The sequence below is a fragment of the Atractosteus spatula genome, chromosome 12 (genome assembly GCF_055471065.1).
Source record: "Atractosteus spatula isolate fAtrSpa1 chromosome 12, fAtrSpa1.hap1, whole genome shotgun sequence".
Lineage (NCBI taxonomy): Eukaryota > Metazoa > Chordata > Actinopteri > Semionotiformes > Lepisosteidae > Atractosteus > Atractosteus spatula.
In genome coordinates this window covers 762,448-786,823 of record NC_142717.1, presented here as the reverse complement: position 1 = coordinate 786,823, position 24,376 = coordinate 762,448, and the positions used below count along the sequence as shown (strand labels likewise).

The 24,376-nt window shown below is 39.3% G+C and overlaps 1 protein-coding gene across 1 annotated transcript; it reads right to left on the bottom strand.

The window, feature by feature from the left end:
* Positions 1-804: 804 nt before the first annotated feature.
* On the bottom strand, positions 805-22,008 carry gask1a (golgi associated kinase 1A). Its single transcript, XM_088929480.1, has 5 exons — positions 21,934-22,008; positions 12,693-14,111; positions 7,547-7,669; positions 6,614-6,717; positions 805-4,743 (listed from the first exon to the last, which is right to left on the bottom strand). The coding sequence occupies exons 1-5, from the start codon at positions 22,006-22,008 to the stop codon at positions 4,539-4,541; spliced, it is 1,926 nt and encodes a 641-aa protein (XP_088785606.1). The 3' UTR covers positions 805-4,538.
* Between the last annotated feature and the right edge of the window lie 2,368 nt (positions 22,009-24,376).

The window sequence follows — 24,376 nt, the reverse complement described above, 5'->3', positions numbered from 1 at the left end:
TATGAGTCTGGCAACACGCATGAGCACTGTATTGAAGAAATGTCAGCAGCTTTAATTTAATAGTCAGTGGAGAGTAACTGCAAGAATGTAATGTGTAGCTGTTATTAGAGACCAGTCAAACATTTCATTTGTGCAACAGGCATAAATGTTGCCCTGAAAGTGATCTTGACAAAATTGTGAACTTTTTAAATATATATGAAAATATATTTGGTTACAAAAGAATGTGCTTTATTTAAAGCCACTTTTGTGAAATATTGAGAATCATTCCTTGCTCTAATGAAAGAGGAGACATCTTTAGATACCTAAAAACACAAAATGAGGCATGGAACAGGCAGCACCCTGTTGTCTTTGGATTCTCATCAGCAGGAGTCCAAGAACATCCGGCAGGCTTGTGCCACAACTCCTTGACAGCCGAGTCCCAAGGAGGATGAAGGCTGAAAATTGCTGCAGGGGACCATAAGCAGGACAGGCTGCTTCTGTTCAGACTATATAAGCAGAAGGCAGAACTGTGGCAAAGAGATGTGTAGAGGTTAGTGGACAAGTGAACAGAATCGGAGAACATTCTATTTTTGACAGACATTTTAACACCAATTAATTGTGGGGCTCGTCTGTTCCAGGCAGGCAGAGTATGATGGTGTTTACTCATCAGCTGCTTTCAAGTCACGCCAGGAACAGGACTGGCTGATGGACACTTCTGCCAAAAAAGCCAGCCGAGATACTGTAATTGTCTGCTTTAAAGAATGTTTTCTCGTGAACAGGTGCCACAGAATGAGTCCTTTAAAACCGATAACATACAAACCGACATTTTAAAATGAATTTATTGTTCATGTTCTGAAAAATGAAAAATGTTCCAAATTAAAAGATGCACAAATGTAAACAAGGGGTTAGAGGTTAGATAATACAAATGTAACTGTTATCCTGTGATGGGTCTTGACCAAAAAGTAGTTGAATTATCTTTAGTATGACACTTCTGTCAATTTAACAGTAGAATTACGCTTCTATAAACTGTGAAAAGGTACATAAATGCATTACCTCTCAGGGGTGTGAGGCTTTCTACTGCTGCAGGTGTCTGATGGGTTAGTGTCCTGACGGCCTCTTGCTCATTCCCCAGGAAGGGACACGAGAAAAGGTGGGATTGACAGAGAGAAATGAGCGCTTTTGGAAAGAGAGGGCTTTGATAATAGTGCTGCTCCTTTTCTTTAAAGGCCAGTTATATACCCGTTTTTGTAATAACTTGGTTTCAAATCTATACCAGTGAGGTTATCTGCTCTTGCTGCAGTCTTGTGCACAGCTAAAACACCTCAGGAACATTCTTTACCGGAAAGAATAGTCTGAAATGACAAATGCAAGTGGCAAAAGCTGCTGTCTATTTGGCTGTGAACCATGAAAACTTTCCAGAGACCACAGAATAGAATGTGTGTTCCAGACACCATATGGAACACAAAGAAGAAAACAACTTTTTTTCCCCACTTTTAAGAGAATTAAAAGCAGTCAGAAATTGTCCTTTCCATTTCATAATTCAAGTAACAATTCTGTAAGAATTTTACATTGAGTTATTGATTTTTTGTCTAAAACTCCTTCTTTGCCATTGCTAACTTGCATCTGCCCAAAGCAAAGCTGTGCTTTATGCCAGAAAAGCTAAAACACTCCTCTTAGTTTCCAGCTAAACAAACCTTCATCCAAGAGGCCTTTGGAATGCAAACTTCAGAGCAATCTGTAGTTTGTGAATGATGAATTTTGGAACATCTACCACGCTCACATGCAGCTTACATACAGTGGTGCCATCCTGATTCTTCCCTAACCACAGGAACACCATCTGTTTCTCATTTGCAGTTCACTGCCAGTCCCTGCAGTGTTTATGGGCCCTTACCTAAAAATACAACAAGCAACAAAGTTCAATTTTGTACTACAACTCTTCATACATTTTCAAGGCTCAGTTGTAACCAGTTCACTGAAAATATTTCCTGTAACAAAATAGGCCAGATGGAAATATGTGCTTTGATGTCTTCAGATGCATTAGTACGAAGATATGCAATTATTACTCATAGTCAGTTTCTTGGCTCTTTTCTAAACCATGAGAATAGTTCCTTGCCTGATGCCTACAACTTTTGTCTTTACATTTTCATGAGAAGAGGAACTAAAACTGTTTCATTAATCTTTGTTCATCATCATTTCCAGCTGCAATATCATTTAGGAAAAAGACATTTATAAGTATCTCTTATTTTATAAAAATATAAACTCCACCCCCCAAAATTTATTTTGCACTTGGTAAAATACTAAAAAAACAAAATAAAGCAGAGCAACAAATAAAAACAAAGTAATCAAGACAATTTGCAAGTCTTTGGAGAAACCTTGGTATTCTCTATGTACCTATCATATAAGTAGCCATATTTTTAAAAAAATCAGTTTTGGTAAAGGCTAAAATAACAAATATAAAAATGAATCTATGATCTTAAAGATAACTGCTGTGAGGGGTCTGTTAACCTACTTTTTTCAAAATTACTTTCTACACATGCTGAAAAACATCAAAAGAAACATAAAATAGTCATTCATAAATTGTGTATTAACAGCATAAGCCAGCCTGTAGTTCTTTTTATATTAAAACTGCTCTACTTTATGTGTATTGCAAGAGGGTCTGGTGTAAAGACTAGGAGAGTTCCTTGCTGTGGTGTCAGAATCCATAAGCGCCTCATGCCAGAAGCTGCAATGCATTATTGATATCTCTTAGAATGCTTATAAAAGCTAGGAGACATAAATATACATATACAGTATACACATATGTTGACTACAGGGATATCTTTTTCAAGATTTCATTATTTAGAGGTATTTTTGTTCCTTTCAATGCACAGAGACAGCTTAACAGAAAATTAGAAAATCAGCCTGTATTTTCCTTCAACACAATGAATCGCGATAAGAAGAAATAGTTAGCTCAACTGTAATATTGAAATCCTGTTCAGAACATTTTTAATTCTCAATACAGGCAATACTACGGTCTGTTTCATCTTCGTAACATAAAGAAGTACTTGGTGGAATTTCATATTCTATTCTACATTTGACATTTGATAGGAGATAAGACATAACCTATTAAAATCTGATTTTTTTAACCACATTTTGTAGTTATACTACAAACGTTAAAGCTCACTGAACAGACACAAACATTTACTTGAACTTTGATCATGATCTTTTAGACCAGAAATAAGTAAAGAAATTCAGTATGCCATTACAGAACACTAAACGTGTTCAAGGTTAATTAAAGTGTGCTTAGTTTAACATCTGGAAGGACACAGATTTAAGTTTTATTTCAAGTAAATGTTTCAGAAGAGGCCTGGAGTAAATAACCAGGGGGTTGTTCATTCCTGGTGCACCTTAGTTCCCCACAGCCACCCATAAGATCAGCCAGCATTCACTCCACGGACTGATGCTTCCGTTACACAGCCCTTTGGAAAAAAAAATTAAAATCATTTACCTTCTATTAAACAATTGTGTAAACTGCAGTGAAAATGATACATCAAATACAAATTAAAATTAAAGGAGAACTGTAGTCCCAATTCCTCAAACCCGTTATTAAATCTCGGGGACACCAAGAGATGTTTTCACAAGCCTGCTTGTTAACAGTGTAATAGGGCCGTTTCGTGTCACCGAAGTTTTGTTGCCTCTTTCTGAACCGCAGACGACGGGAATATGGCACTACGGATACCTGGAAATGTCATGTATTTTAAGGTCTTACACGTTACAGTGTACATTTTACTTTCATTGTGGTTTGAAATATACTCATCAATGTGGATTCTTTCTAACGCCAAAACATGAAAATAGCGTTGCAGTTCCCCCTTAAAGAATTCAAATACAGTACAACTCTGAAGAATCCCCATAACTGTACAACTGTGGAAATGTACAAATGGTCAGTAAACTTCAGAAGCATATTATAAATGATAATCATATATTCCTAAAATACATGTCATCATATTAAATGCATGGGGACAATTATTATGTGCACAGAGTTTCTCAGAAAAAAGCAAGTTTTCAGGAATTTCTGTGTGAAAAAGCACAACCGCAGGTGTGCGAGTTCACAGGCAGGTATTCAGGTAGCCAACCTTGGCCCTTTGATGCCCTTCCACTGAATGTCTTTCCTCCCACCAACCCTTAATTATTAAAGTCAAATCTCAAGCTTTAATAATAACCTCAAGCCAGTTACTAATTTATTAGAAGGCTTGATGTCCTGTAGTGGGATGGAACTAAAGCACCAAGTCTGACTACCTCTGAATTATATATTGTACTTACATGCCAGGAATGCTTCTTGATCTTGTCTTATAGACCGCACACAACTTTATAGCTTGTTTCAACAGAAAGAATAGTTATGTTGTCTCTTGCACGATAGGGCTCTCTTACTCGGTTCCCCCTTATTGAATGCCTGCAAAAGTGATAAGAGAGCGTCTCACGGAGAGACGATCACAACGTGATTGGAGAATGGATGTCTGCAGATACAGTCCACGTAAGCAATAAATGTCCGTATGTTTCAGGTGATTTTATTAATCCTGTTTTTAAAACTCTTTCCTGAGTTTCAGGTTCTTGTCCTGAATGTACTGAAGCAGTATCTTTCCTCGCTTCTCCACAGTGTGGATGAGTTGCTTTAGTCCCTCGAGTCTTCCCTGGCTCTCCCAGAATTCCTTGTCCGTGTACAGTGAGCGCAGGAGCATGCTCCGTAAGCACCCAGACCTCAGGACAGACACTGCGCCTTCAGGAACCCTAAGAAAGCGGAGGACAAATAAAAAAAAAAAAGTTACATCAATATTTATCATTTCAATAATTCCATCAGCCTTAATCACATTTGTAACGGCAACATGCAGCACACCATATGGGTTCTTCAGTAATATATTTCGTGAACAAAAGTTCTTTGTCTTCTTTCAGATGGCCAAGATCAATTATCCAGATACAAGGGACAACCATTACATACTATTTTTTGTAGTGTTATGCAGTGTTTTAGTATGTATTTTACAAGTAAATATCTCTCTTTAAAAGTAGAATTTGCAAAACGTAATGACTACCTTTTGGGTATGGATAGTGTTATTAACCATAATTATTTAAAATGTCATAGATCTGATTATTCTTTACCACAATGTGTAAATCACAACAAAAGTTCAACAATATAAACCCACTGCTCAGTATACGAATGCTAGATTTATTACATTTTGTTATAGCTAAACCTGTCTTTTAATACACGTGTTTCACTGTAAAAACCATTTTTGCTACAACAAAGGTGCTCCCCTTGTGACCTTGCTCCTTCGGTGTTTTGTTATCATTGGACACCTTCCTTTTTATCACCATGTTTGCAAAACACGTCTTTCAGGTGTTAAAAGAAGAAGCAAAGAAGAAACAGAATTCCCCTTGGTAATGAAACTTGAAGTGACAGAAGGGACTGAAAACAATGAGCAATCAGAAGACACTGACATTGAATTGAACATGTTTGTTTATTTTTAGTAGTTTATAACTTTTACACATTTTGTGTTAACTACAGTATTGAGTCAAATAGGCTAATTATTATGAACATGCGGTGGAGTTCTTATTTTGACAATTCATTACATTCAATAGGTAACTGAGTAACCCTGGGTGATTTTCTAGATCTCAGGAATGAGTCATACAATGTCTCCTTTTGGATGGTCTCAATCAGGGGAGTCAAAATAATTTTCTATGGCAGACCAGATTTGATTTAAATGTACAGTACATCTAGCCAGCCATTTAAAGTAATGATGTCAACATCAAAGAATCAGATGCTTTGTGAATGCTTATTGAGTATGTTAAGTAGAATGGTTCTGGCAGGGATGTTAGCTATGATGATAAAGTATTGATTAGTAATAGAAAAAACATTTTAGACCAGACTTATGTTTCCAAAGAAAGGCAGCGTTGATGATCGGGTATAATTTAAAGAGGCAGAAAACTTTTCAGAAGGCGATATGGAAGAAAATGCAGAAAGCCAGCCAGTCTGAATGCAACAACTTTCATAGCCAACAAACAGGCTGGTTGAAAATGATTGTGCTGGGTTTTGTGAGGCCAAGGAGACAGTATCAGGAGCAGCAGCACCTCGAGAAGGAGGAATGTCAGGCCATGTTGGACAGGGGGTGGAAAGGCAGACGTTACATTACAGAGAAGGCTGTAGAACGTCTGCCAAGTTAGAGGTAGGATGCTGGACAAACCTGGGGCCAAAGAGGTGGAATCAGGAGCAGCAGGAGAGGAAACCGGGGCTGAAGGCACCACAGTTGGGCTGCGCTGGACGCCAGGGCAGACACTAAAATGTTGTAGGACGCCTGCCGACTGAGCTGGGGGTAGGACACCTGGCAGATGCAGGGGGCATTAAGAGCAGCAGGGGCTTGAGAGAGAAGAAACGGGGGCCAAAGACAGCAAGGATGCTGGCTCATGCTGGATACTGGGGACAGAGGCAGGAGGAAAGGCAGACTTGTAAATGGTGTAGGAGACCAGCTGACTGAGCCTAAGGTTGGATGCTGGACAGACCCGAGGTTGAGTCCAGAGCAGCCTGTAGTTTTAGACCGCTGAACTGAGTTTTGCTTCACTTTATAAAAAGGTGAGTTTTTCACACAAGTCATGCAGTCCCAATACTTACTCCTCAATGCCTTCTAGAAGTCGGAAGTTGAGGTTGCCCTGGGGGTGGTAAGGTCTACCGGCATTGTCAATGAAGACCAAACGCGAAGGGTCGGCCTTTCTCACCTGCATAGAATAAATAAATGCAGCTTTTAAAGCACAAATCATGAAGGGCACAGAGGGGCAGTGCAAATTATATCCAATATGCTTTTTTCTTTGCTTCATTGCAAAACACCAGAGTAAATGTGACAACGTGTGAATTTCACAAGCTGCTTTCTCCTCACAAACTAAAAACCAACTGAGAGTAGACGCAGACTTTTCTAATCTAATTCCTTTAAGCTCCCGCATCACCTGAGACAATGTGCTGGACGAGGTTATGCCGCTCTCATCTCTTGAGAGCCACTGTCTTTTCAGTGCGTGGATATCATGCACCAGGGGTAGAAGTGTTAACAGTGCGCGTCCTGCACACTCATAGTTCTGGAAACATTGTGACGCATTCGCATACAGTACAAGGCTTTTTAGCACCAAAAGACCTTCAGAGAGACCTATACACCACCTCTCTTCTAGCACATCAGAGCAGAATGATTATGTTGCATAAAGAAAAATCAACGGAGTCATTTCCATAGGCATATACAGAATAATGTTGGTTGGTGGTTTTAGGTTATATTACAAAATATATTTTCTCAGCTACAGATGGCACACAAAGGTCCTGAAACCTTTTATCACAGCTTCGAAGAGGCGCAAGTCACCTGCTCTCTGAATAACTGTCACTCACCGATCAGATTTACTAGGTTCCTTTAAGTCCAGTGCAAAGTTAAAATTTTATCTGGGTAATTCTTAGAAATTAATATCTAAATATGGATGCAGTTTTCTTTTTTAGCCCTAACTCAGTTTAGAAAACCTCAGAAAGGTGAAAGAATGTTAGTATGTGGACTCCACCATTCACTAAACATACCAAGATGTGCACCAGTGCAAGTTCTTTGGGGTTTCTGCACTTCACGTGAAGCAGTTCTTCCACACAGGGTTCTGAAGGATCTGGTTTAAATCCACAGCAGTAGCGGTCCAGCCGGTCATTCACCTACAAACACAAGGTGAGTATTATTTTCACTTAATTTCCTCATGCTTATGAAAAAATACTGTACATTTTATTAGAAAAACTTGGCAGAAGAAGCATTTATTGCAATCCCCTGTGTTTCATAAACAGTGCTCACAATATCGAAAGTCTGATGCTCACATAGGTGTGTGCTCTACTCATGTAAAATTAATGAAAAATGACATCCTATTTATTTTCAATTGAGAATTTCAAGGTTCTCACAATTAATAACCAACACTTTTGGCAGCTCACCTGTTGTACTGGAAGGTGTTGTTGTCTAATACTTGTAAACTTGGATATCTAGTGGAGGCTCCTTGAATGTCAGTGAAAAAAGCTGCATTAAATGGACAAAGCAAAAAGACAAGGACTCCTGAGCCACTCTGTGGGGATACACAAGCTATACAACACAGCGGTGAGCAGCAGCCTCCTCCTGAGCCAACAAGCACAGCAGCACATCATACAGAGAGAGAAGGCTGAAGCAGACTGGAGAAACCCAGCTGAATTTCTTTTAGATGTTCTCAATGTAAGAGACATCGTACAAATACCTTAGTGTTATTAAAAAAACAGCAAAGCTCTCATGATGGAGGTTTTCTGTGTTTTTTCTTCATTCATTCATTGATTTGCCAGTAGTCTGTCTTTTTTTTTAGCATTATTTAAAAATCTTATCAATGCAACGCTAGCCCATTTAAAATACAGCAGGTCACCTTCCCACACACACATCAGATTAGTAAAAATGATTTTAGAATGGAATGAAGACTTGGCTTATAAAATGACATCATGTATGATATATACTGTTTTAAGATGAAAGGTTAAAGACCTTTCTCTGTGTTCAATTAAAAAACACACACAAATACCCCAAGTTCTGAACACAAGAACACAATTTCTGGCACTAAGCAGCTTGTTAGTGTCTCAGCACATCTGGAGTGTAATTGAGACGGACAGCACTTTAAACCTCCAATCACTCAGGCTGATAACATCTATAAAACAGTGAACAGTGGGAAACATTTCTGGCGTACCTCAAAATGAAGAAACATACGTTTTTGTAATTGAATCCATTCAAATTTTCAGAAAGTTTGCCGTTTGCTCAAATATATCTGCAATATTTGAGACAATGTTGGTCAGCAGCATGGGGCCACCAGGAAGATCTTTATTAAATTGGAAAAACAAAAGGTCAACCTCAGATTCAGACAAATTCATTCATTTACATTCTTAAAATATAATTGACAAAGGAAATGTGTGGCAGGCATTTTACCATATTTCTTTTCCAAAACAGCCTCTCCTGTAAGCAGCTGAAGTGAAACAAACACTTGATGTTCTGTCTCAAAAATGCAGCAGTGTCATAATCTGCCACATAAAGGTAATGTTTAGGCCTGCGATACACCCACTTTAAAAAAGTATATATTATACTGTGTATTAATAATAGCATATTCATATGATTTTCATTATGTAAATAATATTATTTAATGTGTTGTATATACTCATTAATAACACTAGTTTTAAAACAATGCATGGACAACATCATCCACATACGATCTGAAATTCTAAACCTGTACAAACTTCGTGAGCAAACAGCACAACGGTGCCAATCCCAATTTTTTCTAATCCACCGTTTTTAGGCACTTCCCTTGGCCAACCAGAAAAGGAGATGTTCTCCTCCAGAGGAACCAGGCCCAGGCTGTCTGGGTTCCCAGAATCCCAGTACTGTCACCTCTGTCTGATTCGTCTGCATAACCATCTTCATACTGCCGACTGAAGACACATGGGCCAGAACAGTCCAGGAAGAAACAAGCTGAACGTCTGCAGAATTACTGTTTGCATGAAAATGAATTGCATGCTGGGGAGCAGTTCAGACTCAACACTGACAGCTGAGAGATCGAATTGCTGTCTTCTATATACCAGTGAATATCTTTGTACGAAAGAGAACACCAGGAAGTGTTTTAAATTTCACAGATGAATGCCGATTTACTTCCGACAGATCTGACAGACGGTGTGTGGAAATTTTATGGATACACCATTTTCATGGTGAGCATGTTGCACTGTGCAAGTCAGCCAGAGGAAGTGCGATGAGGTGGGGAGAAGTCTCCTTTAATACTATGGACACAGAGAAACTGCACTTAAAAAACCAAAGGAGTTTTTGAGTCAGCGGTTTTTCAGTTTCTGCGAGACAATCAGAAAGTGTCCATTTACCTCACACAATACTGTAGCACAAATTTCAGAAGAAAGTATGATGCTTTCCCCTTTCTCCTTACTCAAGTCTAATAGAGCTTCTACAGGACCAATCACTAATGTCATAAACAGGAAACAACTGCAGTGCACCCAGTGCTGACCTTGTAACTATTAATTTAAACAATATGTCACATTTCATTAGAAAAAAAAACCTCATCTTTATCCTTTGATTATATAATATATAATTTTTTATATTATAAGAATTATAATATAAATATATATATTAGACTTTTTTTACATTCTCTGTAATTTTGATATAAATGTATTTAAACATTAGATCTGCCTTTCTATTGTGCATCAGGAAATATATATATACACAAATACGCAGTCTTTGACGAGTTCTGTGCTGTAATTTTTCCTAAGACAAAGGAAAAAAAAGTCAAGAAAATATTAAGTCACAAGCCTGAATTAAATTTAAAGCCCTTCTGAACATACAGATGATTAATGGATTTGTTTTATATGCAGCACCAGCAATTAAAACGTTACATACAGTAATGTAAAATCTTTCATTGAGTTTTGAAGTTATTAAAAGCAGATTACGCATCCATGTTAAAAAATAGCAAATTCTTTTCCCATCACGTGGCAAATGTAATGCAGGCTACAAGGAATAAATCTCTCTAAATGCTTTCAGAGCCAAACAAAAAACATTCGATATGAAGTATGAACTGCTCTAGGTGTAGGACAGAGGTGAAATGTGGTTTCACATCTCTAGCATCTCCAGAAATTATCACACCCCCAGAGGAAATTCTACTAATCTGTCCAGAATGCACCAGTGGTGTTTCAATTCCAGTAAAATATCCCATCTAAATGTAAATGAAAATAAAATATGTACCTTGCCTTAAAAGTGCCAATTAGTTTTCAGATGCAGCATTAGAAAAAAGCTAACAATCCTTTGTACTTTCAGTATTACTTTCTTAGATTTAATTAAAAGCAATTCAAATTATAGGAGGTGTTAAATAAATAGGCTAGAACGGGTGTTCAAAATTCTCTCTCAGTAGTATCAGTGTATCAATCGTTATTAGCTGTCGGCACTTTTACAAGTATTGACTTGTGGAAATGAGTGTATATGTTTAATTCAAACCCTATGCATTCCACCAGACATTCCAACTCAGGCTCAAATGACTGTAATATCTATTACTGTTAATTTAGTGTCTGAACCTTTCTTGCAAGGAGAAAATCATTCTCAGTGGAAACAACCTCCTACTGCTAATGAAAGATTCAAAACACTTCTGGGTTTAATGTAAGTGCTTTAATGTTATGGTCTGTTTATGATGTTAACACAGAATACAAAATATTTTTTTCTGTTTTTTTTCTGGCAAGCATTAGCTGTTTTTCACATAAATTCAGAAACCAGAGACTCTCTCTGAAAAACAAACAAAAAAAGCTTAAGGACTTCTTATGGCTTTAAAGCATTAAAATATGCAGATAAATCTTGACCAAGGACAAAGAGGACAGCAGAAACCAGAAAGCAAACAAGACACGTACATAGATTTTTGAACACTGATAAAATAATCACTTACGACTGTGATACACCTGAAGGACTGTGACTGTCGCAGAAGCACTAGATCACCTCCTTAGTGAGAGAGTTGAATAGATCAAAGTGATGACGTAATTTACCCTGTTGAATGGCAAGACTGACAAAACGACAAACAGAAAGGATCGGCTGTGCTCCACTTATTAAGAGAGCAAGACCTCCACGCCATCAGACACGCTGTCCAGGGTGTGAACCGACAGCAGTTTCTAACCTGGGAAGATGTTATATCCAAACCCAACCCATCAATGACCACAAGTCATGGCACCTCACCAACATCGACAGAGGTCCAAGTGTAATGGGGAGGGTAGGGTTGACGGCATCCCGACCTCACTGTGCTACATTAATCAAGTCCCGGGAACACAGCTTCTGCTATTCCGGTGGGCTGGTACCCCAGCAGAACAACACGTTTACGCACAGCCTGAGTAGCAACAGTAGTTGCCTGACTTGCCAGACCTTGGCTCCACTGAACAGTTTTGGGACGAGCTAAGGCGATGTGTGACATCTAGGGCTCAGAGACCAGTGAACAGGCACATGCTTGTCCGAGATCTATAATAGGGATAGGATAACACCCCACTACACGAAATCTGTAATATGGTGCAAAGCAGGCGCCACAGATGTACAGCTTGCATTGCTTCCAGTGCTGGCCACGTTATTACACATGAACTTTCACGGTAGATCAACAAGCGCACATTGTTACTCCATTGTGTCGATAACAGGCCCTAATCAGCCTACTGAATCTACCTACGTCATTCATGTTTTTGTTAAATGTCAGCATATGTTCTCCAAAATTTATTTCATTTTTCTGGCATTTCTTCAGAACTTGTTGCGTTTTGAAGTTTAGTTTGTTTTAATGCTCGGTGCACTACATGAAAGCTAACTGTGATGCATCACAGTACCCCTTGAACTTTGTGAACTTCAGCTCCTTTCCGTTTTGTCGTCAGTATGATCTCCCTGGGTTATTTTTAATCAAAATGTTGACAGCCTTTCAAAACCTAGCAGTGCTAATCATACTGTAGTAGAATTTCTGCTCCTCACAAAAGCAGATCTTGAGGCAGGAGCTTGTTGATAACAGTTTCTGGCGTTTTGTCCACTTTTCTTTTTATGTCACACGACTCTTCTCAGGTTTAAAAACCTACCTTTTTATTTTAGACCTTTTTTATTTATTTTTTTACAGCGGCTGTTACACTACTATCAGGTAACTAAATTTGACAACAATGGCAAAAACGGGGATGTGGCAAATGTTCTTACCTGTAACAGAAAATCAAAGATGGCAAGCTTGCCCCACTCCGAGTCCCGGACCCCAACGCAGGGTGTGAAACTTGTTGGGTTTTTATTCCCACACTTCTTCTTTAACAGAGCTTGGTACTGCAGCCACGTGAGGGGGAAGGAGTTCTGGTCATTGTCGTCATCAGCCAGGTGCTGGATGTCAGGGTCCCACCAGATTACAGGCCTGGCAACCCCACTTGTAAACCTGTACGGAAGAAGCGCACTGTGGAAGTTCCTGGTGACAGCGGGTAGGCTCCTGTTTAGCCCCAGAACCCTGTCCAGATGGAAGGCAAAGATTTCAAACCAGTCCTCTGGACGCTTAATCAGGGCACAAAGGCCGTCCTGGCACAGTCGGTCATGTCCCCCAGGCGCTTGAGAAGCATTCTGCTGGAGCCCAATCTTCAGCACTTGTCCGTGGGCAGGGACCCGAGCTTTGCTGACCACCGCGCCATCGGCAAGCAGCTCCATCTTCCTGAGGTCATCCTGGCTGAGCCAAGGTGGGGGGCGATCTGCAGTTCTGACGGTGTCCTTAACGTCATCTGGGAAAGCGTCTTCTTCCACCTGCTCACACCAAGGGCCCAGCGCCTGGCTGCTGGCGTCAGCTGTTACTCTAGATGCGTCCCGCCTCTGACCTAACAAGAATGGCCCCTTCGCCTGCCGTGGCTCGGACTCTGTTTTGTGTTTCCTAATATTTCGGGAAGCCAGATTTCCATTAGCCAATCGAGGGATAAGAAACTTCCCTAGCTTGCCAGCATTACCATGTGCATCTGGTATGCATTTGTCTTTTAACAACCCCAGGCTCTCCGAGAGGTTTTGCAAAGCAGATTGAGCTGTACCTGGCAAGACTCGACTCGGACGAGAAACACGCACTGGAACATGGGGGTTCTGGTATTTTCTGTCTTCCTGAAGGTGTTTATTTCCCTGCTTGCCCCTTGCATAAAATGGGGATTGTGGAGTTTGCTGTTTTCCTTTAGAGTCCAAGGTGCTTACCTTTACTTTCACCTTCGTCATTTCTGCAGCTGCAACTCTCCTGGGAATTTCTAGAGAGGCTCTATCAGAAATTTGCATTTTATCCTTCTTTTGTAAGCCTTCCTTATTATTACTTGGCTGGTGTTCATGCGTCTCATCTGCTAAGTGCTCGACTGGCTCTTTTCTCTTGCCAGATTCCCAGTCTCCATGGTTATGATTCAGAGGTAGAACATGGAAGGGCAGTGAAGCTCGTTTCCTCAAGTTTCCTTTCCGCCCAGCGGCGCCTGCACGCCGCTCTCGTTGTGACAGGCTGTAGCTCTCGGCAGGGAAAGATGGAAAGTTATTTATCATCACCACAGATAAGGTGAAAAGAAAGACGAAGGCAACCACAGACCTCCTCCGGCAGCAGATTTTCAACCAAAATCTTTGGGCCTTTGAATCAAAAAAGGAGAGAAAACAATTACATTCCACGCAGCAACACAAGAAGGGCAAAGCTCTGTCAGCTGGATGCTTACTGACAGAAGGTTTTTTTTAAACATATTTAACTTTAACTCCCATTTCTTAGCTTCTTTTTCACCGAGTGAAAGCACAAAATGAAGTTATTTTCACATAGCCACAGCTACTTCGTGTTTTACCTAGAAATTTGTATATTTTCCATGATTAAACATTTCATTGCTTAAAGTACCAAAGTTACTAAATCACTATTCATGAACACTACTGATCGTCTTGTCACTGTTGTATTTCTTCAAATTAGAGGACACTTTCAGATACCTTTGTTAATAATTTAGAAGATGGTCAACCTGTAGCTCCTCCTATACAGTATATCCAACTGCAATGCCTCACAGCAACCAGCACTTTAATAGCTATATTGATCCTGATGTCCGTTACATAATTAAGGAGCTAGTTGTAGCAAAATTCAGAAGTAAGAGCAGAGTGGAGGGGCCACAGTTCTTTTGAACAGTTTTTTCCTTTTTGGAAGGACAACATGCACTAGAGATTGCTGGGACCATCTGTGTATAATTAACACACACTATAATCAGCAGTTGCAGCTCAAGACATGGTCTTTATGGTAGGTTCAGCAATTCTGAAACCACCTTTTGTTTAGAGAAAACATGAAAAACACTTCAAAACTGCCGTTTGCTAGGTTTATACATAAACATTATTTTTTAAATGATACACAAATGTTTATATTAATCTTGTAGCACTGGAGTGATATCATCACACAGTAGTAGTCCTGCTGTTTAATCAAGGTCTAGGATTCAGTCACAAATTCAGCTGACTCTCATCAGCATCACTTTTCTATTTAAAAAAATGTTTTTTAAATAAAACTAACTTCCAAAAGTAAAAATAAATTATAGTTCATGGTGATGTATTTCAGCTGTGCGGATGTGTTGAGGAATGGCTTATGTATACCAGTTTATATAATCCGCTTTGCAAAACTTTAGATTTTTCTGCACATAACGTATCCCAGAACTCTTCATTTCTTCATAAATCAAAACCTGTGTTTATTTTTTGGGTTCTCAACTGCACCTCAAAAACGTTTCCCCGAGCTCCAACATTTTCACGGTCATCAACTTAAATTCTAAATGTATATTTGAATTCTTTGAAATTAAACACCCATCCACCCATTTTCTGGCCGCTTTGTCCAGTACAGGGTCATGGAGCAGCGGGGGCCTATCCCAGCAAGCAACAGGAGCAAGACAGGGTCACCAGCCCATCGCAGGGCAGATACTGTACATAAACACTCACAGCAGGGGGAGTTTCCAAAGAAGCCAATTCACCTGCTAGCATATCTTTGAACTGTGGGAGAAAACCGGTGCCCCCAGAGGAAACCCACGAAAACGAGAAAAGTATAATACACACAATTTGTAATTCAGTGAAATGCAATATTACAGGTAGGATATGAATACTTTGCAAAACACTCTAGATATCATTATATACAATGCCTATAAAAATTCTATACACCCTTTCCAAAGTAACATTTTGTGGCCCAACAGTCTGAAATCCAGACTTTATTTTACCTTTATTTATAAACAACCACCAAGTGAAAAACAAATGCTCAAAAATTCTGAAAAGTAATTACAAATATGCTACTATATATGGAAAAACAGCCCTTATGACAATGTCCCTCACTGTTATATAATAATGTTCTTCATGTTTGTCTGGTGTTTTGCAGCTCATATATGAATACACCGAACTGTGAGTGTGAATGTGGTTTCAGAGAAATTATGACCCAACAAAGAGGGAAGGGATACTTCTGAGGCAACTCTCAGATGACTAAATAAAATCAGAGCTGCTCTTTGATTGTGCATCTATCAGGAAGAAACCAAAGAGAAGAAGTTTTTAATAAGTTCCAAGGTTCCGAGCAGTTGACATTTGAATATTTTTTTCTTGATTTGTTTCTTGAAGGAGCCAATGCTGAAATGGAAAAAATGTCTCCAGTCAGTGTCATGGGTGCTCTGAGCATTTCCTCAAAACAACCTTCCCGGTCTCTTACTCATCAGCAGAAATCCCTGGCCAGAACTAAACCACCAAGAAGGAAATCAAGGGCCAGGCTCACAACAGCCAAACAAACAATGCTAGAAGGTTTATAACAGAGTTCGTCATGAAAGTAAAAGTTATAAACAAGAAAACTCACAGCTTGGATTTTACACACACATGTGCATGCAGAATGCTACATATTACATGAGCAGACTTAAAAATAATACAATTTATTTTTCCACCTTGATTCACTTGAAGTCTCAAGGTGCAACGATCTGCATCGAGCGAAGCTATCAGATCTAAAAATTTACCTGCTTGCAGTTTTATCACAATCTTCATAGGCAAAGGTGATGTACCATTTTAAAAATAAAGCCCCTTACTATTATCTTGTTTTCACTTTCACTATAAACAACAGTAAAGAACTGATGTCAAAATAACACAACATGTATGTTTTCAGCACTTCAGTACATTAAAACTAGGAAAAGTAACCAGGAAATACAAAAACCTTTTTATTTAATTCTTTAACTTGACAAGATAGCCGAGAACAAGCGCTCATTTTACTGAGAAATTTAAGTGAATTTTTACATTGCAACTTTAAGGCTTTTTTTTCCATTTGAATGTACCCTTCAGGACACACTTTGTTTTCCACCTAAGCCTACCTGAAACCTTCTTGAAATCACCGTCTCTTCAAGCTTTATAGTATTGATAATATGCTAATTGCTTTAATACTATTTTAATATCTGTTCCAGAAGCAACAGATCACTCAGAGCACGAGAACATACGGAAGAAAAAGACTGGAATCAAAAGACAGCCCATGATATTCTGAAAAAAAAACATTGCTTTTTAACTATATACTGAAAAGTAAGATTTGATTTACGTTCATGCACACACAAATGGAAACAGCACCATCATCACTGGTCACGGGCATCTGGACCGTCTGACCATCTTCTTACTGGACTGTCCCACATTTTACCTCCAATGGATAAAAAGCCAAGGGGGATGTAAAGAAGTTTTCTTCAGCTGCGTGATAATCTAATTAGAAATGGAGAGGAATACAGTGTTGGTGTGGTCAGATCATACACGATTAGCCTGTGAGCAGGTAAACCGCCAGCCGAGAGGAAGCCCTGCAGCAGTTAACCATCACATTCACTGACCAGCTGCAATTGGCTTCCTGCCAGGTGTTCCAGCTCACATGCGAATGTGCTCCTCTCTACACGTCCATGAGGCCGAAGGGTGATTTCTGAATGAACGTACTGTAGGGAAGAGTGAGATGGAAGGGAAAGTTCAGGAGGGGAGGTCAACCCCTGAACTCCGTATTTCTATTATACTGCCTTTGTGATGAGTTTGGTTTGATGCTCAATATTTTTCAAGTAATTTAGTTATATTTTCATTCCTTATTTAACAGTGAAATTAAATTTAAATACATTTTTCCCTCAAAGTACCCTAATAACAGTAGTGTAATGATCAGCTTTTAACTAAATCTCTGTTCATAATCTTAAACGAACTTCAATGTCATGATCTTCAAGTCATAAAGAAACCTGAAGGTCAAAGGGTCTTTTAATTAAGTAAATCCACTGATCTTATATAATCAGCAAGCACTTTTCATATAAAACATTATGCTTTTTAAATATAAATAATCATCTGAAAATACCCCATTCTTCCGCACTTTGAGTAATCTCTCTGAGAAACGGTTTCATTTTTCTTCCAAGGAGAAACTACCCCTCCATCCATTATCAGAAACTGTGCCCAGTGAGGGTCACAGCAACCTGCAGTCTATCCTGGAGGCAGAGCACACAGCGGGACTGTATCCAGACAGGCACCCCAGTCCCTTACAGGGCACAGACACAGGGGCACTTGAAACACCAGCTAGCCACCCCAGCATGTCTTCTGAAGACAGGGGGAAACAGGAGCACCCAGCTGAGATCCAGGAGCTAACTCCACACAGGATCTGGCCCTCCAGTCCAGATCGAACCCAGGGCCAAGTGCCTCAGATCTATGCCTTCTCAAAGAGACTTCAGTGCACGGGCAAGGAGGATTATCTAGGCTTATCACAAAGGAGAAGGAGAAAAACTCTTTCAACTTTCCTTATGCGTTTGAAAATACTTCAAAGAATGAGTGCAGTCAAGATAAGAGAAAAATATACATATTCATTATAGACGCTTTTGTCTGAATATCTGTCATACCCAAGGGTAATAAAAAATTCAGCGTTTAAATTTCATTTTCATTAACTATTTACTCAACAGTACTCTTCAAGAGGACAATTTGGTTACAAACAGCATGAACAGTAAAGACACGATTTACATGATTAACAGAATGGGAAAAGACAAAAGCAAACCCTTGCTAATTATGCTGAGACAGTAATGTATTTGAACAAGGTATCATTTTTCAAGATCATCTTTTCCTGAGTACTCAAGAAACCTAAAGGAACTACATCCCAGTTTTTGAAAACAGGTCTCCTATGGAGTAGCCACACTGAAGAAATGCAAAAATAAACATCTGTGATGAAGGCATATCTGCAGCACAACTATACGTATACCTGCTAAACTAAATTTTCATACATTCTGAAAAAAAGCTTTTGCATATATATATATACAGTAAATGTGATAAAGTTAAATAACTCTTGCTCTGAGCCGCAAAGCCTTTATATTAGAGCCTGTCAAGGTATATTTTAAACCTATAAGTAAAGATACTTCCTTTACTCAACAGACTCCTGAACGTTTGCTTAGAATTTTTCCAGGAATGCATTAGGAATTAATATTTTTGCTATTCAGAAAGGAGATCTCTTCTTTACTATTTTTCAGCTACCAAACAGAATGGCTTTCATTGGCTTCTCCCACCAGACACAGTTAGTCCATCTGAAGACACCCTACCTTGACATCTCCAAACCCTTCTGACAGACTACTGCCTATTACCACTGACTGAAGGCAATGTCATCCAAGACCAACTGACAGGTGCGTCCTGGCATTGTGATAAGCACTTGTATGAATGCGTCTATCCTTCAACAAAACATGAAGCAGCCGAGCCATAAATAAACGTACAACATGTATAACTTTGAATAAAGTTGGCAAAAGCTCCCTGCAAAAAGATCTACAGATGTTTTTTTACACAACAAACAAGGGATAATATAAGGGTAGATAAGCAGTGTTTTTCCTCAAAATTCTTAGGGGCTGTTTGCATTTTGCTTTTGTTCTCATACTGTGGATGAGTTTTTATCTGAAAGTGAATTTTTGTCATTGTGGTAAGATGCCCCTGCTCAGTATAAAATTATAGAAGTTCTGACAGTAAAATAATAAACTAAGAGTTTAAATGTTTTGACACCACTCCTAGCTCTGTGTACTTGATAAGGACTCTGTACACCACAGGCTTATATATTTTATTTTTTCTTTGCTACTTTGTACTGCATCCACAACTCTGCTGTGCTGGCAAAGCTAGGCTGCAATCCAAACAAATTACAGTTGTAAAGCCTGCTTGTTTTGGACAGAGCTTGCATCTGTTTTTAAGTATGACCAGCTGTAACCCAGAAAAAAACACCTAGAGATGCAATAAGTACTGTAAAATCTACATCGTTTTTTACTGTTTCAGTGTTGCAAGATGTCTGTTGAGTGATATACAAGATGCAGTTCAAAATATGCAACATGTATGGATCTCCGTGTTATTCTACTACTGATATTAGATCCGTTTCACCCACATAAGGTTTCCACCCACAATCCAAAGACATACAGTACTAGTAGGTTGACAGGCTTCTGGGAAAACTGACCCTGGGGTGTGTGTGTGTCTGTGTGTGTCTTGCAATGGACTGGCATCATGTCCAGGGTGTACAATGCCTTGCACCCAGTGCTTGCCATGATAGTCTCCAACTCCCCGGCAAACCTGTCTTGGATGAAGCGGTTAGGAAATGAATTAATAGAGATCGACCCACATAATGGTGTTCCTGCAAGAAGGTTTCGGTCAAACTTAAACATTCAGCGAGAACCACAGTACGTGATCTCCTCGGGCACAAACCCAATCCAAACCCCCATATTCCGTCTGCAATCATACCGAGCCCCATCCTCCCGGCTGTATGGCCGGGTTTGTGCACTATACTAGTCCTTGGAGACTCTACCTTTACTGCAGCAGCAGTAGAAATCTTCAGGACGAAACTCGGGACACAGTAAAAGGGGTTAAGAGCAAAACGAAGCAAAACCACAAAAACGTCTAGTTCAATGTCGGTTATTATTTAGTAGTAGTAACTCACTGCAAATTACTTTCTGCAGAGCAGTGTATTCAACAAAAATAACGCGACAGTACGACATTTTTAACTAAATGCAAAAACACCCTAGTACACAAGTGCGGGTATGAACCGAAGTACAGTGAATACTACCAATTATACATTCTCCTTGCCACGTACGTACTGTAACTACAATAGCCAGGTAGTTTATTTTGATGTCGCTACAACAGTTGCATTCTGCATTCTAATATTCCGGACAACTGCAATCTGCAAGCGCGTTTCCTTGATAATAAAAGTGATAAATCTTCCTCTAGCAAAACAGATCAAGTTTTTATGCTCGTTGAACAATATTTTGCTAACGTTTTTACGTACAAAATGCTTTAAATCTTCAAACACGTGTCTTTTTCAGTGTTGAAAAGCTTAAGGCATAAAGTCACACACCATGCTTGCATAAAATAACTGATACCGCTTTGCACTTAAAAATTAGCTTTTTTAAAAATTAACTAGTTTCCAAACAGTTAGTAAAATTTTTTAAAAATGTTAAAAAGCAAAACCTACCATTTTTCTTGACTTCAGTGGCAGCTCGAGCTCTCTTCTTATTGCAGGCAACAAAGCCTGCAAGCGGCGCACACTTCACCACACAAACATTTGTGATCTTGCACTCCAGCAAATGCTGTTCACTTTACAAATTCACCAGTGCGACCTCTGCATCCTTTAAAACAGTTCATCTTGTTTTTCTCATGCTTATAGAATTTTACGTCTCCCTTGTAGTATTATTTACTCATTACGAACCACCTTTCTTAACCTACCGAGTGTAACAACTTCAAGTGCACTTGTGTTTCCTTTCAAAACGTCCTGGAATAAGGAAAAGTTAAAGAATACATGCTTATACAAGTTACTTAAACCGAGCAGCTAAAATAACACCCTGCACCGCTAGCATCATCTGCGCAGTCAAAACTTTATACTCTTACTTCTGCAATCACAGTCAATCAAAACCAGCCCTCCTTCCCTGGAGAGGCCGTTCACTTGAAAAGGGTTCCTTCACAATAAAAGCCCTGGGTTTTGTGTCAAGGAAAAGCGCTACTGAAATACAGGAACGTTAGTCACGCCAATAGAGAGGTGCAGCCCATTCCAGACTGTTCAGCACGCTGCGCATATGTCTTACTTAAAACTCTCTCCACTTAACCATTAAGTGGTGACGTGTGAGTCGGACTGATAAAATTCACATAATAAATGCCATTAGCAAGAAAACAACTCGCGTTATAACTAAATGATGACTAATCCATAAGGTGTATTATTTCTCAAGGTTAAAAAAAACGCATCCACATCTAAAGGCACATCTGGCGTGGCGGCAAGCCAGTGTTGCTGTAATCATTTACAGTGTGTGCCCCTTGCTAGGTGGAATGCAGACACATTGCTCTGTGGTCAGGGGAGAGCTCAGAACCTGTCCTCATCATTCCAGCAGAGCTCTCCATTCCCCTTCAACCACTGGCCCAGAGCTTCTGATAAAGAAGCCGAGACGACATGTTCTGCTTCCCCAGACATAACTTTGCTCCTGCTGTGTACATCTGCGCCCCCATCCAGATCTATTTCTACCCCACAGCTGCTGGGTCCGGTTCCAGCCAGGCGTGGAGCTTGCATGTTCTCTCCACGTTTTCCGAGGGTTTGTGGTCCAGTTACCTCTAACCTTCAAAGACACGTTGGCTAGATTAGTTATCATCTCCAGGAGTGAACGTGTGCATGTGCTTAATAAAACCTTGCACATGACAGGTTTTGTTGTGACCGTACAAAAATATTTCGTGTCAAAAAGCTACTACAGCCAGATCACGAGAAATCATTTTGCAGACTACAGTAAAAACATGCAGGAAATGCAGTATGTTGTAAACACCAGTGCCCCCTAGAGGCAGTAAGGGTTTATGAACAAGCTCTCTTACAGTTTCATGAAAAATTGGCTTTATGAGAAATGTATTCGGGGCAATGCTGGTAAGGAGAGAAAATGAATTTAAGTACCCAATAGGTCAAGAGGGATTTCCACCAAACCTTAGCTCTTCCTAGCATGTGAAAACAGCAATACAAAGAGAAGATCTCCGACTGTGGGAGTATGCGATGTCAGGAAAAAACAGCAAAATGCACACAGAAAAAGAACATTCGGTCTCTGATTCAGATTTCCTGAAACACATACTGGAAACATGCTGCCAAATAGCGTAGAAAATCAAGTAGAAAGGCCCATGTGTTTTGGAAATATTAACCATGGGCATCTGCATTTGATTTATCCTTCTGCAGGCTGAGAACAGCAGGTACAGCATCATCTCTCTGGCAAAAAGAGCCTTTTATATACAAGCCTTCAGTTTCAACTGTGCAAATACACTGAAGGGCCAGATGAACAGCACAGAGGACCTAACTAAACATTTAATTTTTTCCATATACAGTACACTGCAAAGCAGTGACAAAATCTTCACAAAACCAAAACGAGTTTCATAAGTTAAATTTGTCCCTGGTGTCACCTTGATTTACGAGGGAGGCAGATTAAAATAATGGTTGTTCAAGGCTGATGCTTGTGCCATTATGCAATGGAAACAGGACATTAAGGCTGGGAGTCTCTCACACAATTCGTCAGAAAAAACAAGTCCTCGTTTCCGACAAGTCACTGGAAATGCATTTGCTTCTGGCTGTTAAAGCAGGACAGCACGTAAGTGAACCGAACACTGTGAAATACCTTCATAAAGTATTTAATGGCCAAAACACCACAAATGCAATACATTTGTAACCCTTCATATCTACTTTGCGAGCTGGGATGTGGAGGCTTTAAGAATTCTGTTTGAAATTGTGCCTCGTACTTTGTCCTTCTAGCTCATCCATTGACACATGGCACAAGGCACAAGATGGAGGAGGCTGCAAGTGCACCATTTCCATTTATGTTTTTATACCACATGTACAGCATATAATCAACACTCTTGAACTGCATTCTTCCTTGATTTAAAGATGAAAAAAATTCCCAAGGACATGTGTTAAACGTTTTCAGCCAACATTAGAATAGATGTAAACCACAACAATACAATTCTTTAGACATGATCACAAATAACAGCAATTTTTCAGAATTGTCAGAAGATATCATATAAAGATACTATAGAAGAACAAAACGGGTAGTAAACCACAAACCATGATGACGTTTAAGTCAGTGAGGCTAAAGTTATTGATTGGATACTTAGTAGCCTCCTAACCCATTGTCATTTTGACAAAACCTAAAACCTTGATTATGCTCTGCAGAAATATCACAAATAACTACATTACAGTTCCTGGACTTCAAGATTATGATGTAGTTATCTAAAATGTCACTTAAATTTACAGGGTAAGAGAGCACATCTGCATAGTCTGCATAGTTCCACTGCTTGCAAGTTCTAGTTTATGTAAAATGAAGGATGTGCTACTATTAACAGCCAATTAATACATCATACTTGTCAAGTTAAAAAGTTGTTTAGCCAGTGGAAGATGTTTAACTATGAATTAATCAATTATGTAAAATTGACCAGGGGTTTTACGAAAGACCTTCTACAGTCTTTTATGTTTCACAGCAAAACGTACAGCATTTGTATACAATTGCCTGTAACTAATATAAAAATGATGCTTTGGGAGAATTACAGAATTTTTTAAAGAATACCTACAGAGGTCTAACTCGGCTTCTTACAGAAATGTCTTCTTATATACATTACTACTATATTATTCAAACTCAGGGCATGATAAACTGACTTGAGCTGTATAGCCTGTTGTCCCAAGAATTAGATATTTAAAAAATTATCCACGGTCAGAGAAAGGGAGTGTTATCAACAAGCCCATGTTCCATCAATATATAGAACCCCACATTAAAGGTGTAATGAAAACTGTCAGCCTACGGACAACTTTGAGGTTAAAATCAGACTTTTAAACCAACTTGGAAAAGAACACCCCCTTACCTCAACCGTATAACTTATGTAAAGTTTAAAATGAACAAAATATCTAGAAAACAAAAGCA